Here is a 13,616-nt window from a genome sequence, read left to right as displayed (position 1 = left end):
AAATGCGTAGGTATATCTAGTTCATAATGACAAATTAGGGAATTACTAAAAAGAAATTGTATAAAGTCTTAAAATAACAAATAGGCTACAGAACTTAAGGCATTGAAATTGATGAACGATAGCTACGTATAATTGCCTGCATTGTCTATAATTGGTTACTAATTTATAAGTTAGCCTATATTGTTATAAAATAAAGTCTTAAAATATATTTGTGCAAGTACATACCTATTTTGAGGGAAATGATGGGAATATGAATCATACAGCCTACACACCACAAAATACCATATTAATGTTCCAAAGTCTCAAACTCATAACGTTTCTCGACAAGTTCGAACAAGTTTCATAGCCGATGCCCCCGTACCCCTCGCGTATAACGACGCAGGCCATTATTTGTCGAAAACGACAACATAGGCGCAACTATCGGTGTGACCCAGAAACGTACAGCAGTGAGGTCCCGGTGACTCTGGCAAGCGCAGACAAGCACGTCCGAGACGAGACGAGCATCTGCCTGGAGAAGTGGGAGGGCTGGTGCCAGTATCATGGAGTCTGTGGTCATCAGTCATGCTGCTACATCAAAGTCCTGATCACATTGCGATCAGCCCTGGGGAACCCCAGCCCTGTTCAAGGATCAAAGTTACCGACGCGAAGTGGCCATACTTATAATTCCCGTTACGCTGGGGACATTGAGCACGATCGAGTTGACAACACTGGTCCGAGACCTGATCTCAAATCGATTGTTTATTTGTAGTAGGGTTTATAAGAATATAATATGCACAGGATCTAATTGTAATTTTGTTTATTTGAATGAAGATGGCATCAATAATTATTCTTCATCGGACACTAAATAGTATTTCAAAAATATTTTCTTCCGCAACTTTGAAAGAGAAGTATACTCTTAGGTAATGTTATAGGCTACATTTTCATTATTCATTGATAAGATTAGGTTATGTTTATTTTAATCCCAATTTAATTTTGCTTGAACTTTACAAACAAGAGTAACGGTTATGATTATGTAAATTAAATGTGATACAGCATTGGGAACATTTTAAAAGTTGGTTTATGTGTTTAGAAATAATAGTATTTTTACAGAAAAGGAGGGACAGTTTTCTTGTGCTTTACTGGGTTCTGTGAGATGTAGGCTATATAGTGATCGTTGTTTACGAGATTATAATCTCGTAAGCAACGATAGTAATGAACACAGTGTTAGTTTGGGTGAATATTACTTATGTCCCAGCCACTATAGGAACTTGATAAAATACCTTGGATTTATAGAATTGATTAGTAGAAATTGATGTGACCACTGGGAGAGCTGCAGACTGCTGGATGCTCTATATTGACCTTAGTTTGCAACCACAAATGCTTTGAACGTAAAAATCGTTTGATACTTGGGTGTATATTTTAATGCACTATTGCGGCCCCTCCCCCCACTTGTTACATATATAACGTTCCAGAGTTCTAGGTTGCAATACTAGTGAAAATGACCATTTCCCTAGTAATTCTTTCGGAATTTAGTTCTGTGTTTTATATCAATTTTTTATTGTATGTTACAGCAATGCTTCTTTATCGTACTTCTGCTCACAATTTCATACCACGCCATCGAATCGTAGTCTAATGGAGTTCTTTGATGATGAAAAGAATTGGGGACAGAATGAAGTTAAAGTAGGCAGATCCTGGAAGAAGGACGAATTACGTATCAAAAGTAATTCTGATTTACATAAACTATGGTAAGCTTGTTTAGCCTTTTCATAAATATATCCGACAGTGTTATATATCTGAATGAAATTAATCGCGTTTCAACTATTTTTTTCACAAAGGTATGTGCTTCTGAAGGAAAAGAACATGCTATTGACTATGGAACACGAATGCAAAGAACAGACACAACTATTTCCAAATCCTGAAAGAATAGATAAAGTAAGTAGGCCTATATTCAGACTAGTTTTAGGGTAAGTTCACGCAAACCGGTTAGTTGTAGTTGCTGCCAAATCAGCTCAAGTGGTTGCTATGTGAATGAAATTATTTCCGGAGTTTGGCAACAAAAAGTAATGGATTTAAACTGGTATATTTAAGTGCAAAGGAATGTAACGAAAATTAGATGTACCGGTAATTGTTAGAATATAGTACATAATAACCACATCAGCCGATTTTGCATTTGCAGCAGCTGTAATAAGTAGTAGGCCTAGCCAGTTTGTGTGAGATTACCAGTTTTAGCTCTGAGTGAATTAGGTAGATCTGATCCCTTTTATAGAATGTTCCAACCTATACCAACAATTTTTACGTAATTGTTTAACGAGATTAACCAATGCCTTTTTCTCCTATTCCACTGGTTTATTATTTAAACCTAGTTATATCTGTAGTTCATTCGGAGGAATTAGCTTACGTGGATAATGTTCTTGCTTTCCCATGAGACTACAGTGTGGCAAATTATCTCTTGTGTAACTAGTGAATTATTTATTTACGGGAAGTAAGAAACTTTTATCTGAATTTCGAAACAGTTGTTCAGAATGTTCTCCATTACTTCTATACACATGTTACAGCAGTGTATGAAATTCTGGGACACTATACGTAAGATTGGGGAAACTCACTCAGCACACAAATTGTTGCACAAAAATCTCACAGTTTGGTAAGATTGCTGGCGAAGTTACTAAGTTATTGGCCCAGGACACATTGTGTAAAGTAAAATAAAGTTATCACCATTATAGGCCATGAAGGCCCACAGGGTGCCAGAAATCATCTGTACAGACAGTCTGCACAAATGACAGTACAGTAGGGATGTCCGTCCTGCGTACCTGCTGCCTTTATCCCTAAAGAAATACCCCTGGTACTCACTTCTCTGAGTAAATTGTTATACCTATTAGGCCTACATATATGCATTATCGGTATATACTTGCAGATATTATTTTGTCCCATGTGCGCATATGTGCACTAGAAGCAAAGCCCACAGTCTTTACGAATTACTCATTTTTCAACCCAGTTTTGATGTAGCAATATTTTTCTTTACTGGCTCGCAGTGGATTCAGCATCTTGAGGTTGCCTGGGGTTGTGAATCACAACCAACTAAAGATGTGATAAGGGAACATATTTCAGAAAAAAAGAACATAGGGGTCATCTAATTTTAAAGAGAATCTCAAGCCCATTTTCTCCCATCTAAAATTAAGTATACTAAAACCTCATTAATCTGGACTAATTGGTGGGGGGGGATAAGTTGACCAGTTTAACAAAAGTCCGAATTAATTGAAATAACCTAAAAGAACAGTAGAAAGTGCATTAAAATTCCGTTTATAGCAACAAAACACGTTTATTATGGTATATTTAAAGGGCATAGACATATATTCTTAGCTGTTACAGAGCAATGTGACGAATGTGATTGTTGATTTCTAGCCACATTTAAAACCTTGCATTCTCGTTTTGCCTCTTATACTTTAAACCTGTGTTTGTGTAATCGATAATAATATTTGTATATATAGCTTAATAACTTTGATGTAAACTGGATGGATTTTCTTTATTTTTAATGCTATAGGTGTAATATTGTAATTTCATAGTTCTAATATATAAAAGTGACCGGCCTCATTGTCTAGTGGTCAGAGCTTCTGGCTATAGTTCATGAGGTCCCGGCTTCGATTCCCGGTTAGAGCACAGGAATTTTTCCTTAAAGGGGATTATTCCTGTGTTCGTCCATGGTCTGGAATTTAGGTTAAGTTTAGATTTAAGACCTCTCCTGGCACCACATTATCATAATCATCCTATCACATCATCAGGGTAATGTAACTCCGCCTTCCAGGCGCCCCAATCTCAGAAGTGGGTTACAACTAAGCCACGGCCAGAAGAGAAGACCAGAAATGTCGAAAAGACAACCTGGTCGCATTGGGTAAAAAAATAAAAAATATATAAGTGAGTTATAAAACAAGAATGTTTATTTTTCCCAAACTCTTTTTTTTTTTTTTGCCCGTTCGGATTAAGTGAAGTCCGGCTTATTGAGGGCCAGATTAACGAGATTTTACTGTATTACTTTTTTTTTTTTTTTTACTTATTTCATAAACATCATATATATACTTGTACTAAGAAAACAGAGTACAAATAAATGTATTTTGGCTAAAGTTTCCATATACGTAAAATCAAATTGAATGTGCATTTGTATATAAATGCGATGTTTACTGATGTATGATTTGATAATAGGTAGAGGAGAGCATGAAGAACTTGGAGGATGTGGTGCGGGAGAGGAATGAAGCATATTTCAAGCTAGAGACTGGAGAGACTGGTGAGCGACCAGGCCGCATACAGACCGGCCAGTTGGGTAAGTACTGAGTACACATTTATGAGTATCGGTATTGAAAACAATAGAAGTAAGGCAGTGGCGGTTATTCAAGTGAAGTACATGAAGGCCACCTTCACCCCTTTTTTCGTGCTTTAATAAAATATATTTTATCAATAAATTAAAATAAAATGAATTCTTCACTAAACCTTATTTTGCTCTACTTTTTAATACCTCGTTCGGCTTAATCCGCTCAGTTAACGTTCACTGCAGCACTTCACATGAACCCCTCACCAGTCAGGCCACGCGGCTAGCAGACCAGCTGAAGGTCCGAATGAGACTTTCCTTTTCGCCTTCAGTACACACACCCGGTTGCCATGGCAACGAGTTGCTTACTATGAATTACCGGCCCTTTTTGCGAGGCTATTAGGAAGGTCTGGGGAGCAGGCATTCATCTCCTTTCTCTGTTCTTGAAAGACAGAATCTCTCTCTCGTCCAAACATTGGACCAGGGTGGCAAACTGTAATATTTTGCAACTAAATAAGAAAACATAAAATATTCTGTAAAGAAGTTAAATATTGTTTAAATTTAGTATACAACATATATATTTTAGTAATTTTTACCGTTAGCACCTCTTGAATATTATGTTTTGTACAGATTTTGAAATAATTTGAGTACCCTGTAATAAAGAAAGTTGGCATAACATTTGAAACTACGTTGTACATTTGACCCCCGCTTTTAGTCTATAGGCCTACGTATTCTTTGTTGTGACAAGTGCAGCGAAGTGTGAAGGTGTTACTACGTGCATTAATGCTATGAAAACATGAATCCGTTAAACGATTTAGTGTGTGATCTTTTGGAGACACCGTTCTCTCGTTGGTGTGCAGAAGATAAGCAAGATATTTTAAAATACCGCAGAACAACACCTCACATTAATATAACTATGAAAAAAAGTGAAAAGTGGTGGTCGTCATACAATATTCAGTTTCAAGATTCGTGGTATGCCGATTACAACTGGTTATGTGGGAGTCACTATAACGAGAAGTTATATTGTTGGCCTTGTCTTCTTCTGGGGAACAAGAAACTCGCCTGGAATTGAACTGGATTTTGCGGTCTTCACAGCCATGCAGATTCAGCTGAACACATTAAATGTATTTTGCAATTAAAGGCACTGCAGAAGAACACGAACACCATTGCAGATGCACTAAAGGAAAGTTCCAGATTATATGTAAGTCAATTTAATGAAAACGTACGTTTAAATAGACTGGTAATGCACACCGTAATCGATACGGTATTGTTTCTAAGCAAGCAGGAGTTGGCTTTTCGCAGTCATGATGAGAGTATTTCGTCACAGAACAGGGGGAATTTCAAAGAATTATTGGCTCACATTTCATTGGCCCTCTGAAAATTAGAAATCACTATGAAAAAATTAGGCCTGTTTTTTCTGGGAAATCTAAAACGATTAAAAATGAAATAATTGATTGTATTTATGAATGCATCAATGAACTTGTAAGAGATGAAATGACTAATACCCCTTTCTTTTCCGTTCAAGTGTAAGTTTTCTGTTCAACAGAATACTGCTTTGATTTAATCGTAGCTACTTGATTTTACTGGCTTATATTGGAAGTTGCATGTTCCAAAGTTGATTTAAAATATGAATAAGTTTACGATTATGATTGTGATTTTGAATTTTGTTATGGGTAATATTTCTTGTGTACTCTTTTAATTTGATGTGTTGTATAAAATGTGTTAGATTTTGTCTTTTTTATGTCATATGGACTTGTGGTTGTTTTATTATGTTGTGGTATGTATTGTGTGGAAGTTTTGTTGGGACAGTGAATTCTTTGGGATTAAGGGGACGTAGCTTCCGAAAATGTTGAAAATTTGTTTATTTTATATGCTATGCTTTTCATAAAACTTAAGAAAATGTGAATATATTACATTAATTCAATATGGCCATCGTATAGGTTAGAAAAGCATTCGCTACGTCACGGCTATATAACGATTCCAGGAAATTACCTAGAATTCTATTGACCTCCACCTAATTTATCCGGCACGAGCCGCCACTGAAGTAAGGTTGTTCGAAACCTGAGCCTTGAGTACAGAGACGATGACCCTGGACTACCTATGAGAAATAAAATTAGAAAATAACTAAAGTGGAGCCAATGATAAATGATTTCTGAAGGAAGAAGTTAAGATTGTCGAATATTGCAGGCTGAGTGCATGTACATAGTGGTCTGTTGATGATTCAGTTGAAATGATCAACATTTTGACTCTATAGACAGTTTTATGTAAGCATTGAGTTTATATGTGAATACAAATACGAGGCGCGTCCATAAAGTAACTTTCCCACTCGTCCCACAGCTAGCAAACCATATGTTGCGCGAGGCGACTGCGTGTACGTGATAGAGTAATGCCCTGGCATGGCACATGCGCTACTGGAACTTCCTGAGTGCTCTCAGTAGCTTCGTTGCATTGGTTGAAGATGGACTCTCCTATTCCAGCTTCTGCCACGTGTGAAGTGCGATCAGTGATAAAGTTTTTGAATGCACAGGGCATAGCGCCGATTGAAATTTATCGTCAGCTGTGCCAGGTCTATGGGCCTAACGTCATGAGCAAGCAGATGGTGCATTGCTCCACAAGATTGTCTGTGATGATGGTTGGCCCGCCACTGCGCTCCTCATCATGCACATTTTGGCGTCCTGCTGAAAATTGTCTACAGCAGCAACGCACCATCTGCTTGCTCATGACGTTAGGCCCATAGGCCTGGCACAGCTGACGATAAATTTCAATCGGCGCTATGCCCTGTGCATTCAAAAACTTTATCACTGATCGCACTTCACACGCGGCAGGAGCTAGAATAGGAGTGTCCATCTTCAACTAATGCAACGAAGCTACAGAGACCACTCGGGAAGTTCCGCTAGCGCATGTGCCATGCCAGGACATTACGCTATCACGTACACGCAGTAACTGTTACTTCCAGCAGCCAATCACGTTGCAGCTCTGCTACATCTAAACATTTACGTCTTGTCATTGGCTGCTGATGACGTTATGCAGTTCCAGTACTGCCACATTAGTGAACAGCTGTTAATTAATATACTGTTCAGCTTGGCAGCAAGCAGTATATAGAATGTGCAACAACATAACAACATGGCCGCTTAATATGTAAACAAAGAGGAGGAGCCACACCAGAAATAACAGCGATGTGGCTGTAGTTACGAATGTTTGAGTATTAATTAATTTATCTTTGTTGCAGGGCTGAGAGGTCACTATCGTATGACAGAACATCATATACCAAAGGTCATGAATACAAGATGGCAGAAGGAACACAAATGTTACAGTCACACAGTTGACGTCAGATCATTTTTAAAGCTGTACAGAGAGAAGTTGTTTCTGGAAAAGAGGAAGGAACGAAAGTAAGAATTATTCATTCATTCATTCATTCATAGTTTTCTGCCCAAATGCAGGTCTGTCACTGCAACCCAACAGACATCTATTTTCTTTCAAATAAATTAGATATATTACTGTTAAATCAGTGCTGAATTTACTAACTAGTTACGTTAGGTTTTACAGGTTACCATATTTCCACGGTTTTTCAGTAACTCATAATCATCACTAGGGTTCAGATTTTAGAATTTAACCTATTTTGTTCCTTGTCATTTATCTCGAATATTTTAACACAGTTTTCCTTTTTATGCCTCATAGTGAAATACATCAATCGTATAAAGAGGTATAAATGAGGTATAAAAACCTAAGAAAGGCTAAATCAGATGCAAGGAATTTAAAAAAAAAAAAACTACAATTTTATTTGCAATGAAAAACCTGTTTTGAAACAGATAAAACTAATATTACAATCAATCAATGTATTAACGTATTTACTCAAATATAAGACGACCCCTAATTTTCCAATGGCTTCTGTAGCATTTCATTTTTAAGGTATTTTTGATGATCATTTCACATACAGTCCGTTATTAACTATGGTTCTAGAACATAGATGAGCATCGTGCCTCACTGACCTTCATAGAGCTTATCGCTCTGAGTGACATTATCTTCACAGTCCCCGTTCCTCCCTCACACAGCTCCTAGGTGTGGGCAGGTTCTATATCAGTTTCATAAGCAATATCAGTAGTGGCATAATGGTATTATCAAAGAAGTGTCTATGCATTAGAAAACGATTATTTCATGAGAAATGGGAGGAAGAGTTTTTTTTGCTGTTTAGAAGGGGAGAACATACGATGTAGCTATGTTATGCTCGAAAATCCTATTAGGCATTAATAAATTTAATATACGACATTACTCCTTATGTCATAAAGAACATGCTGAATTAGAAGATAAGACAAATTAAATGTTATTTTTCGTACTATTCCAAATAAAATTTTTGATCTTAATATTTGCATAGTATACTAAATACGACATTATACCTTAAACACTCTGCATTAAAAGGTACGAGGAATTAAATGTTGTTTGTACGTATTATTTCCAAAAGAAATTTATGAAAAAAAAAATCAAATGTGCGTAGAAAACGAAATATGATTTTCTGAAATTATTTTAGGTCGAGAACTTGCAAATCTATTAAGTAATCTTGATAAACACCAGAATGTTCAAGAAAATAAACGTAGACAACGTGATGGAATATTATTGGGTAGTTATGCAATTTCTCGCCTGTGATTTAAATCAATTCAAAGATGGAGAAATAGTGAAGAGGTTTATAATTAAAGCTGCCGAATTAATTTGCCAAATTGAATAAAAGTTTTCTAGAGTCTCACATTAACCAAGCGCTTTCCTAATAATTCGCCACTGACCGCCTTAGCGATTATGATAAGGTGACGCAGGTCACAGCAGTTTATATTTCCCATCCTACTCTGCAGTCTCCTCTCCTAGTAAACGAACTATTTCAAATCGAGTGCCTCACATAACCGAAAATTGTGCCCATGTATGTTCTAGAACATATAAAATTCTAGTTTACTTATGTCTGTAGAATAAATAGATCCCATTGATGAAATGAAATTTGTATCCCTGTAGGGCCTAACAGTCTAAATATTCTAATTAAAAAACTATGTACACGAACTAAATGGCTTTATAGGGTTGAAATTGTAGTGCAGTAAATATTTGGAATAGGTTTTTTCTCATATACCGTACAAATCAATACTATTGTGAACAAGCAGAACATAGGAAAAAGAACTGTCTTCGGCATTATTATTTCAATGTACTGTACAACGTAAAAAAGTTAGGAAACTTGTGTATTTTTCTTAATACGCGAATATAAGACGACCCTCCGCCATTTTTAAATTGCAAAAATTGAAAAAAAAAATCTTTGTCTTATATTCGGGTAAATACAGTATATCTGTGGTTCTAAGACAGAATGGTGTGATATTTGTTGAAATTTTTCAGGAGCGAGCATTTAAAGTTTGAATGACTACCGTATTGGCCCGAGTGTAAGCCGCACCCGAGTATAAGCCGCACCCTTAATTTTAGGGGGAAAGGAGAAAAAAAAAAAGAAAAATTGAGTGCAGAATGAGAAAAAAAGGAAAATTGAGTGCAGTGAAATTTACCAGACACATTATCCAGTTACAAAACTGTTTACACTTTTTAAACACTTTTTCTTCAATTACGGTATTACGTGGGTAAATCACCGAAAATACCGGTACAACTAATCACCGTCTTCTCCAATGTCACTGCTGACTTCACTACTACCGGTACCGGTATTTGTTTCATCACTGTCACTTTGTTCCTCACTCTCCGCCCAAAGTACGTCGTCCTCACTGCCATCCAGAGCATTAGACACGCAGCATTTCTTGAAGCCTTTGATGATTGAATCTGGTGATATCGTGTGCCATGAAGAGAGAATCCACTCACATATAAGGCTGACAGATAGCTTCTTGATCTTCCCAGATGGAGTGAATGCATGACCCCCTTCTAGAAGCCAATCCGAATACTGTTTTCGGAGTTGGTCTTTAAAAGGCTTGTTCACGACGACATCAAGCACCTGCAATTTTGATGTCATACCTCCAGGTGTGACGACTAGGTCTGTCTTCAATGCAGTAATTTTCTTCTTTACTTCGAGTGTGAGGTGACCTTTAAAGGCATCCAATACTAACATAGCCCTCTTACAGAGCAGCACACCTGGTCTGCGATTCCAAACCGTAGCTAGCCAGTACATCATTAGTTCGGTTGTCATCCATCCTTTCTCTTGGCAACGAATCACTAATCCCTTAGGTAAATTCTCCTTGGGCATAGTTTTACGCTTCAGAATAACGTACGGAGGCAGTTTTCCTCCATCTGCCGTAACCGCCAGCATCACAGTGATTCTTTGTTTTTCATTTCCAGTTGTTCTCAATGATATGCTTTTCGCCCCTTTATTGTCAACTGTCATATTGCTCGGCATGTCCCAAAATACGGGCGTCTCGTCGGCATTGCCGATCTGGTGTAATGGGTAAGAGTGGCACTGACGCAATTCAATGACGTGCCTCTGGAAGTTGATATAAAATTACCGGTAGCAACATGCGCCACATTTCAAGTTTAAATTTATCGGCCGCGCAAATAAGCCGCACCCCAACTTTTCGAATTTGAAATTTGAATAAAAAGTGCGGCTTATATTCGGACCAATACGGTATATAAAATCATAATAATCATGTCTCATAACAACAAGTTAGAGATAAAAATAATAGATATACATATCATTTTTAGCCACAATAATGTTATCATCAGAATGCACAACATATCGCAAAATCTCATTTTTGCCAAAAATTGACATACCACCTTTTGCTGTGGAACCACAGATATTATGACAAATTTATTCAGAAAAAGTTTCTATTTGCCACTTCCGAAGTACACAAGTATATTCAGACTGTCTGATCTGTCGACAGGCCTTCTTCCTTTTCATTCACGTCCCTTTTCACTCAGTCCCTAGTGACAAATGCTATAAGACGTCATAAATCTCTGTTTGCAGCTGAGGACTAAAGTGAGATATAAGGTTGTGATTGACACTGTGTGAGAAAACTCACATATGTGGAGGCTCGGCGTTATCTTGCCCAATAACAATTAATGACCCTCTTACGTCACCTCTGGGTCATGAATTGCAAAGAAAGAAGTATGGAGGAATGGCCTAGTCCCCTCAGTTGTACCACAGTCTAATATATACAGTCACGAAACTCAATACATAGTAAATATGCATCCATAGATAGTTGCTCACCACTAGGATCGCCTCATTACAGACAATGCGAAATAGTACCGGCACAGTCTATTGTTCCTAGCACCCTCACAACTCAAGCTTCGTGACTGTGTATACTAGACTATGGTTGTACAGTCAATATCTGTGGTAAAAGCTTGAAATAGCATGCATCTTATAAGACAGTATTTGTTTTTGTAAATGTGACATCTGTTCATTCTTGCAGCCGTGAACGCAATCATGTGATGGGACTAATGAAAAGATTCCCTAACTTGGACGTGGAAGCAGTGAAGAAGCAATTCCCATCTGTAGACATAGAAAAGATACGCTACCACAAGAAGACCAGAGGGCACAGGGAGAATATTTGTTGATTTTGTAGGCAAAATGTACTGTATTAAAAAAGAAATATTGCTACACATTCACCTGTCTTTTATTTATGAACTCAATCATTCATATTTTTCTGTCCAAGGACAAGTCTTTCATTGCAAACCTATAGTATTCTCCAATCTTTTCTATTTTCTTCCTTCCTCTTTGTCTCCGCTTATGATCCATGTATCTTAATGTAGTCTATCATCTGATATCTTCTTCTGCCCCCAACTCTTCCTCTGTTCAGCATTCCTTCCAGTGCGTCCTTCAGCAGACAGTTTCTCCTCAGCCATTGACCCAACCAATTTCTTTTTCTCTTCCTTATCAGTTTCAGCATCATTCTTTCTTCACCCACTCTTTCCGACACAGCTTCATTTCTCAATTCTGTCTGTCCATTTCGTATGCTCCAATCTTTTCCATATCCACGTTTCAAATGCTTCTAGTCACTTCTCTTCACTTCATCGTAATGTCCATGTTTCTGCCCCATACAGTGCCACACTCCACACAATATCTTTCTTGGTTCTTTCTCCAGAGGTCCACAGAAGCTTCTTTTTCTATTTAAAACTTCCTTTGCTATTGCTATCCTCCTTTTGACTTTGTGGCAACTGCTCATGGTACTGCTTATACAAGCATTTGAAATTGTTGACTTGTTCTACTGCCTCATTTCGAATTTGCTCTTTTACCTTCTTCATTTTTCTTCCGATAACCATGATTTTCGTCTTGTTTGCATTTACCTTCATCCCATACTGCTCACAGCTGTAATTTAGCTGCGTCAGAAGCCCTAGCTGCGTCAGAAGCCCTAGGTAAACGAAAGAAAAGACGTACTAGAAGAGGACTTAACATTTGGAACGACGAATTAGCAACAATAATAAAAGACAAAAAAGATGCATACTTATTATATATTTCCCACCCCACGGATGAAAATCGCATTAAATATAACAGACTCTCTGCAGTTGCAAAGAGAGAAATAAGGAAAATAAAAAGAGAAAGCTGGGATAAATTTGTAAATAATAATATTGAGTATGATATTAATGGCAGACAAGCTAAAGCATACAAGATTATGAAAGAACTAAATAAAGAAGAAAAAGATACTATAAACTGGAACCCCATTTCTGAGATACAATGGCTAGATTTTTACCAATATTTATGGACTAGTAAGGATGATGAAGAAAACATACAAACGGCTACATACAATGAATATGTGGACCCAATTTCAATAGATGAATTGAATAATGCTCTCCAAACAACCAGAAACAGAAAATCGCCGGGATCAGATGGTTTAAATCTGGAATTGTTTAAATATGCGCCACAATGCTTTTTACAAAGATTTTTAAGTTTTTTAAATATATGTTGGAAGTTTGGTCACATACCAGAAGAATGGAATATAGCACTAATTACTCCCATTTTTAAAAAAAGGGCACAGGAAGAATTGTGAAAATTACAGAGGGATTAGCCTTCTTAACTCGGGCTATAAAATATATGCCAAGATTATCTCTCAAAGACTAAACAAAATTGCAGAAGTGCTATTAGCAGAAGAATAGAGTGGGTTCCGCAAAAACAGATCATGTATTGATAATATCTTCGCCATAACGCAGATTATAGAAAAACATGTCGAATTTAATATTCCCACATATATGGCTTTCATAGACTTTGAGAAAGCATTTGATATGATTAGCAGAACAAAATTGTGGATGATATTAAAAAAGAAAGGAATTCCTGAGAATCTAATAAGGGTGATACAAAGTATGTACAAAAATACAAAAATCAAAATGAATATCAACAAGATTACCACCAACTTGCGAGAAGTTAACCAAGGGGTCAGACAAGGGTGTC

The 13,616-nt window shown here is 37.1% G+C and overlaps 2 protein-coding genes across 3 annotated transcripts in view; one reads left to right on the top strand and one right to left on the bottom strand.

Moving 5' to 3' along the window:
* Nucleotides 1-417, bottom strand: part of LOC138708891 (triokinase/FMN cyclase-like) — a 98,491-nt gene extending 98,074 nt beyond the window's left edge. The window contains exon 1 of the mRNA XM_069839191.1: nt 226-417. The gene's annotated coding sequence lies outside the window, so the exon portion shown is untranslated. The remainder of the gene's footprint in view (nt 1-225) is intronic.
* The window catches only part of mRpL47 (mitochondrial ribosomal protein L47), a 116,035-nt gene extending 104,200 nt beyond the window's left edge, over nt 1-11,835 (top strand). Inside the window, exons 1-6 of one of the 2 annotated variants that reach the window (XM_069839206.1) lie at nt 535-899; nt 1,551-1,724; nt 1,815-1,911; nt 4,174-4,291; nt 7,506-7,665; nt 11,644-11,835. In XM_069839206.1, coding sequence (XP_069695307.1) covers nt 805-899; nt 1,551-1,724; nt 1,815-1,911; nt 4,174-4,291; nt 7,506-7,665; nt 11,644-11,788 — 789 coding nt within the window. In that variant the 5' untranslated portion in view covers nt 535-804 and the 3' untranslated portion in view covers nt 11,789-11,835. Of the gene's footprint in view, nt 1-534; nt 900-1,550; nt 1,725-1,814; nt 1,912-4,173; nt 4,292-7,505; nt 7,666-11,643 lie in introns of those variants that run through there. The other variant, XM_069839207.1, reaches the window with a different exon arrangement.
* Nucleotides 11,836-13,616: the final 1,781 nt, after the last annotated feature.

Source organism: Periplaneta americana, chromosome 11 (assembly GCF_040183065.1).
Source record: "Periplaneta americana isolate PAMFEO1 chromosome 11, P.americana_PAMFEO1_priV1, whole genome shotgun sequence".
Classification (NCBI taxonomy): Eukaryota; Metazoa; Arthropoda; class Insecta; order Blattodea; family Blattidae; genus Periplaneta; species Periplaneta americana.
Note: the sequence above shows the minus strand (reverse complement) of the source record. Positions and strands in the feature narration are given on the sequence as shown.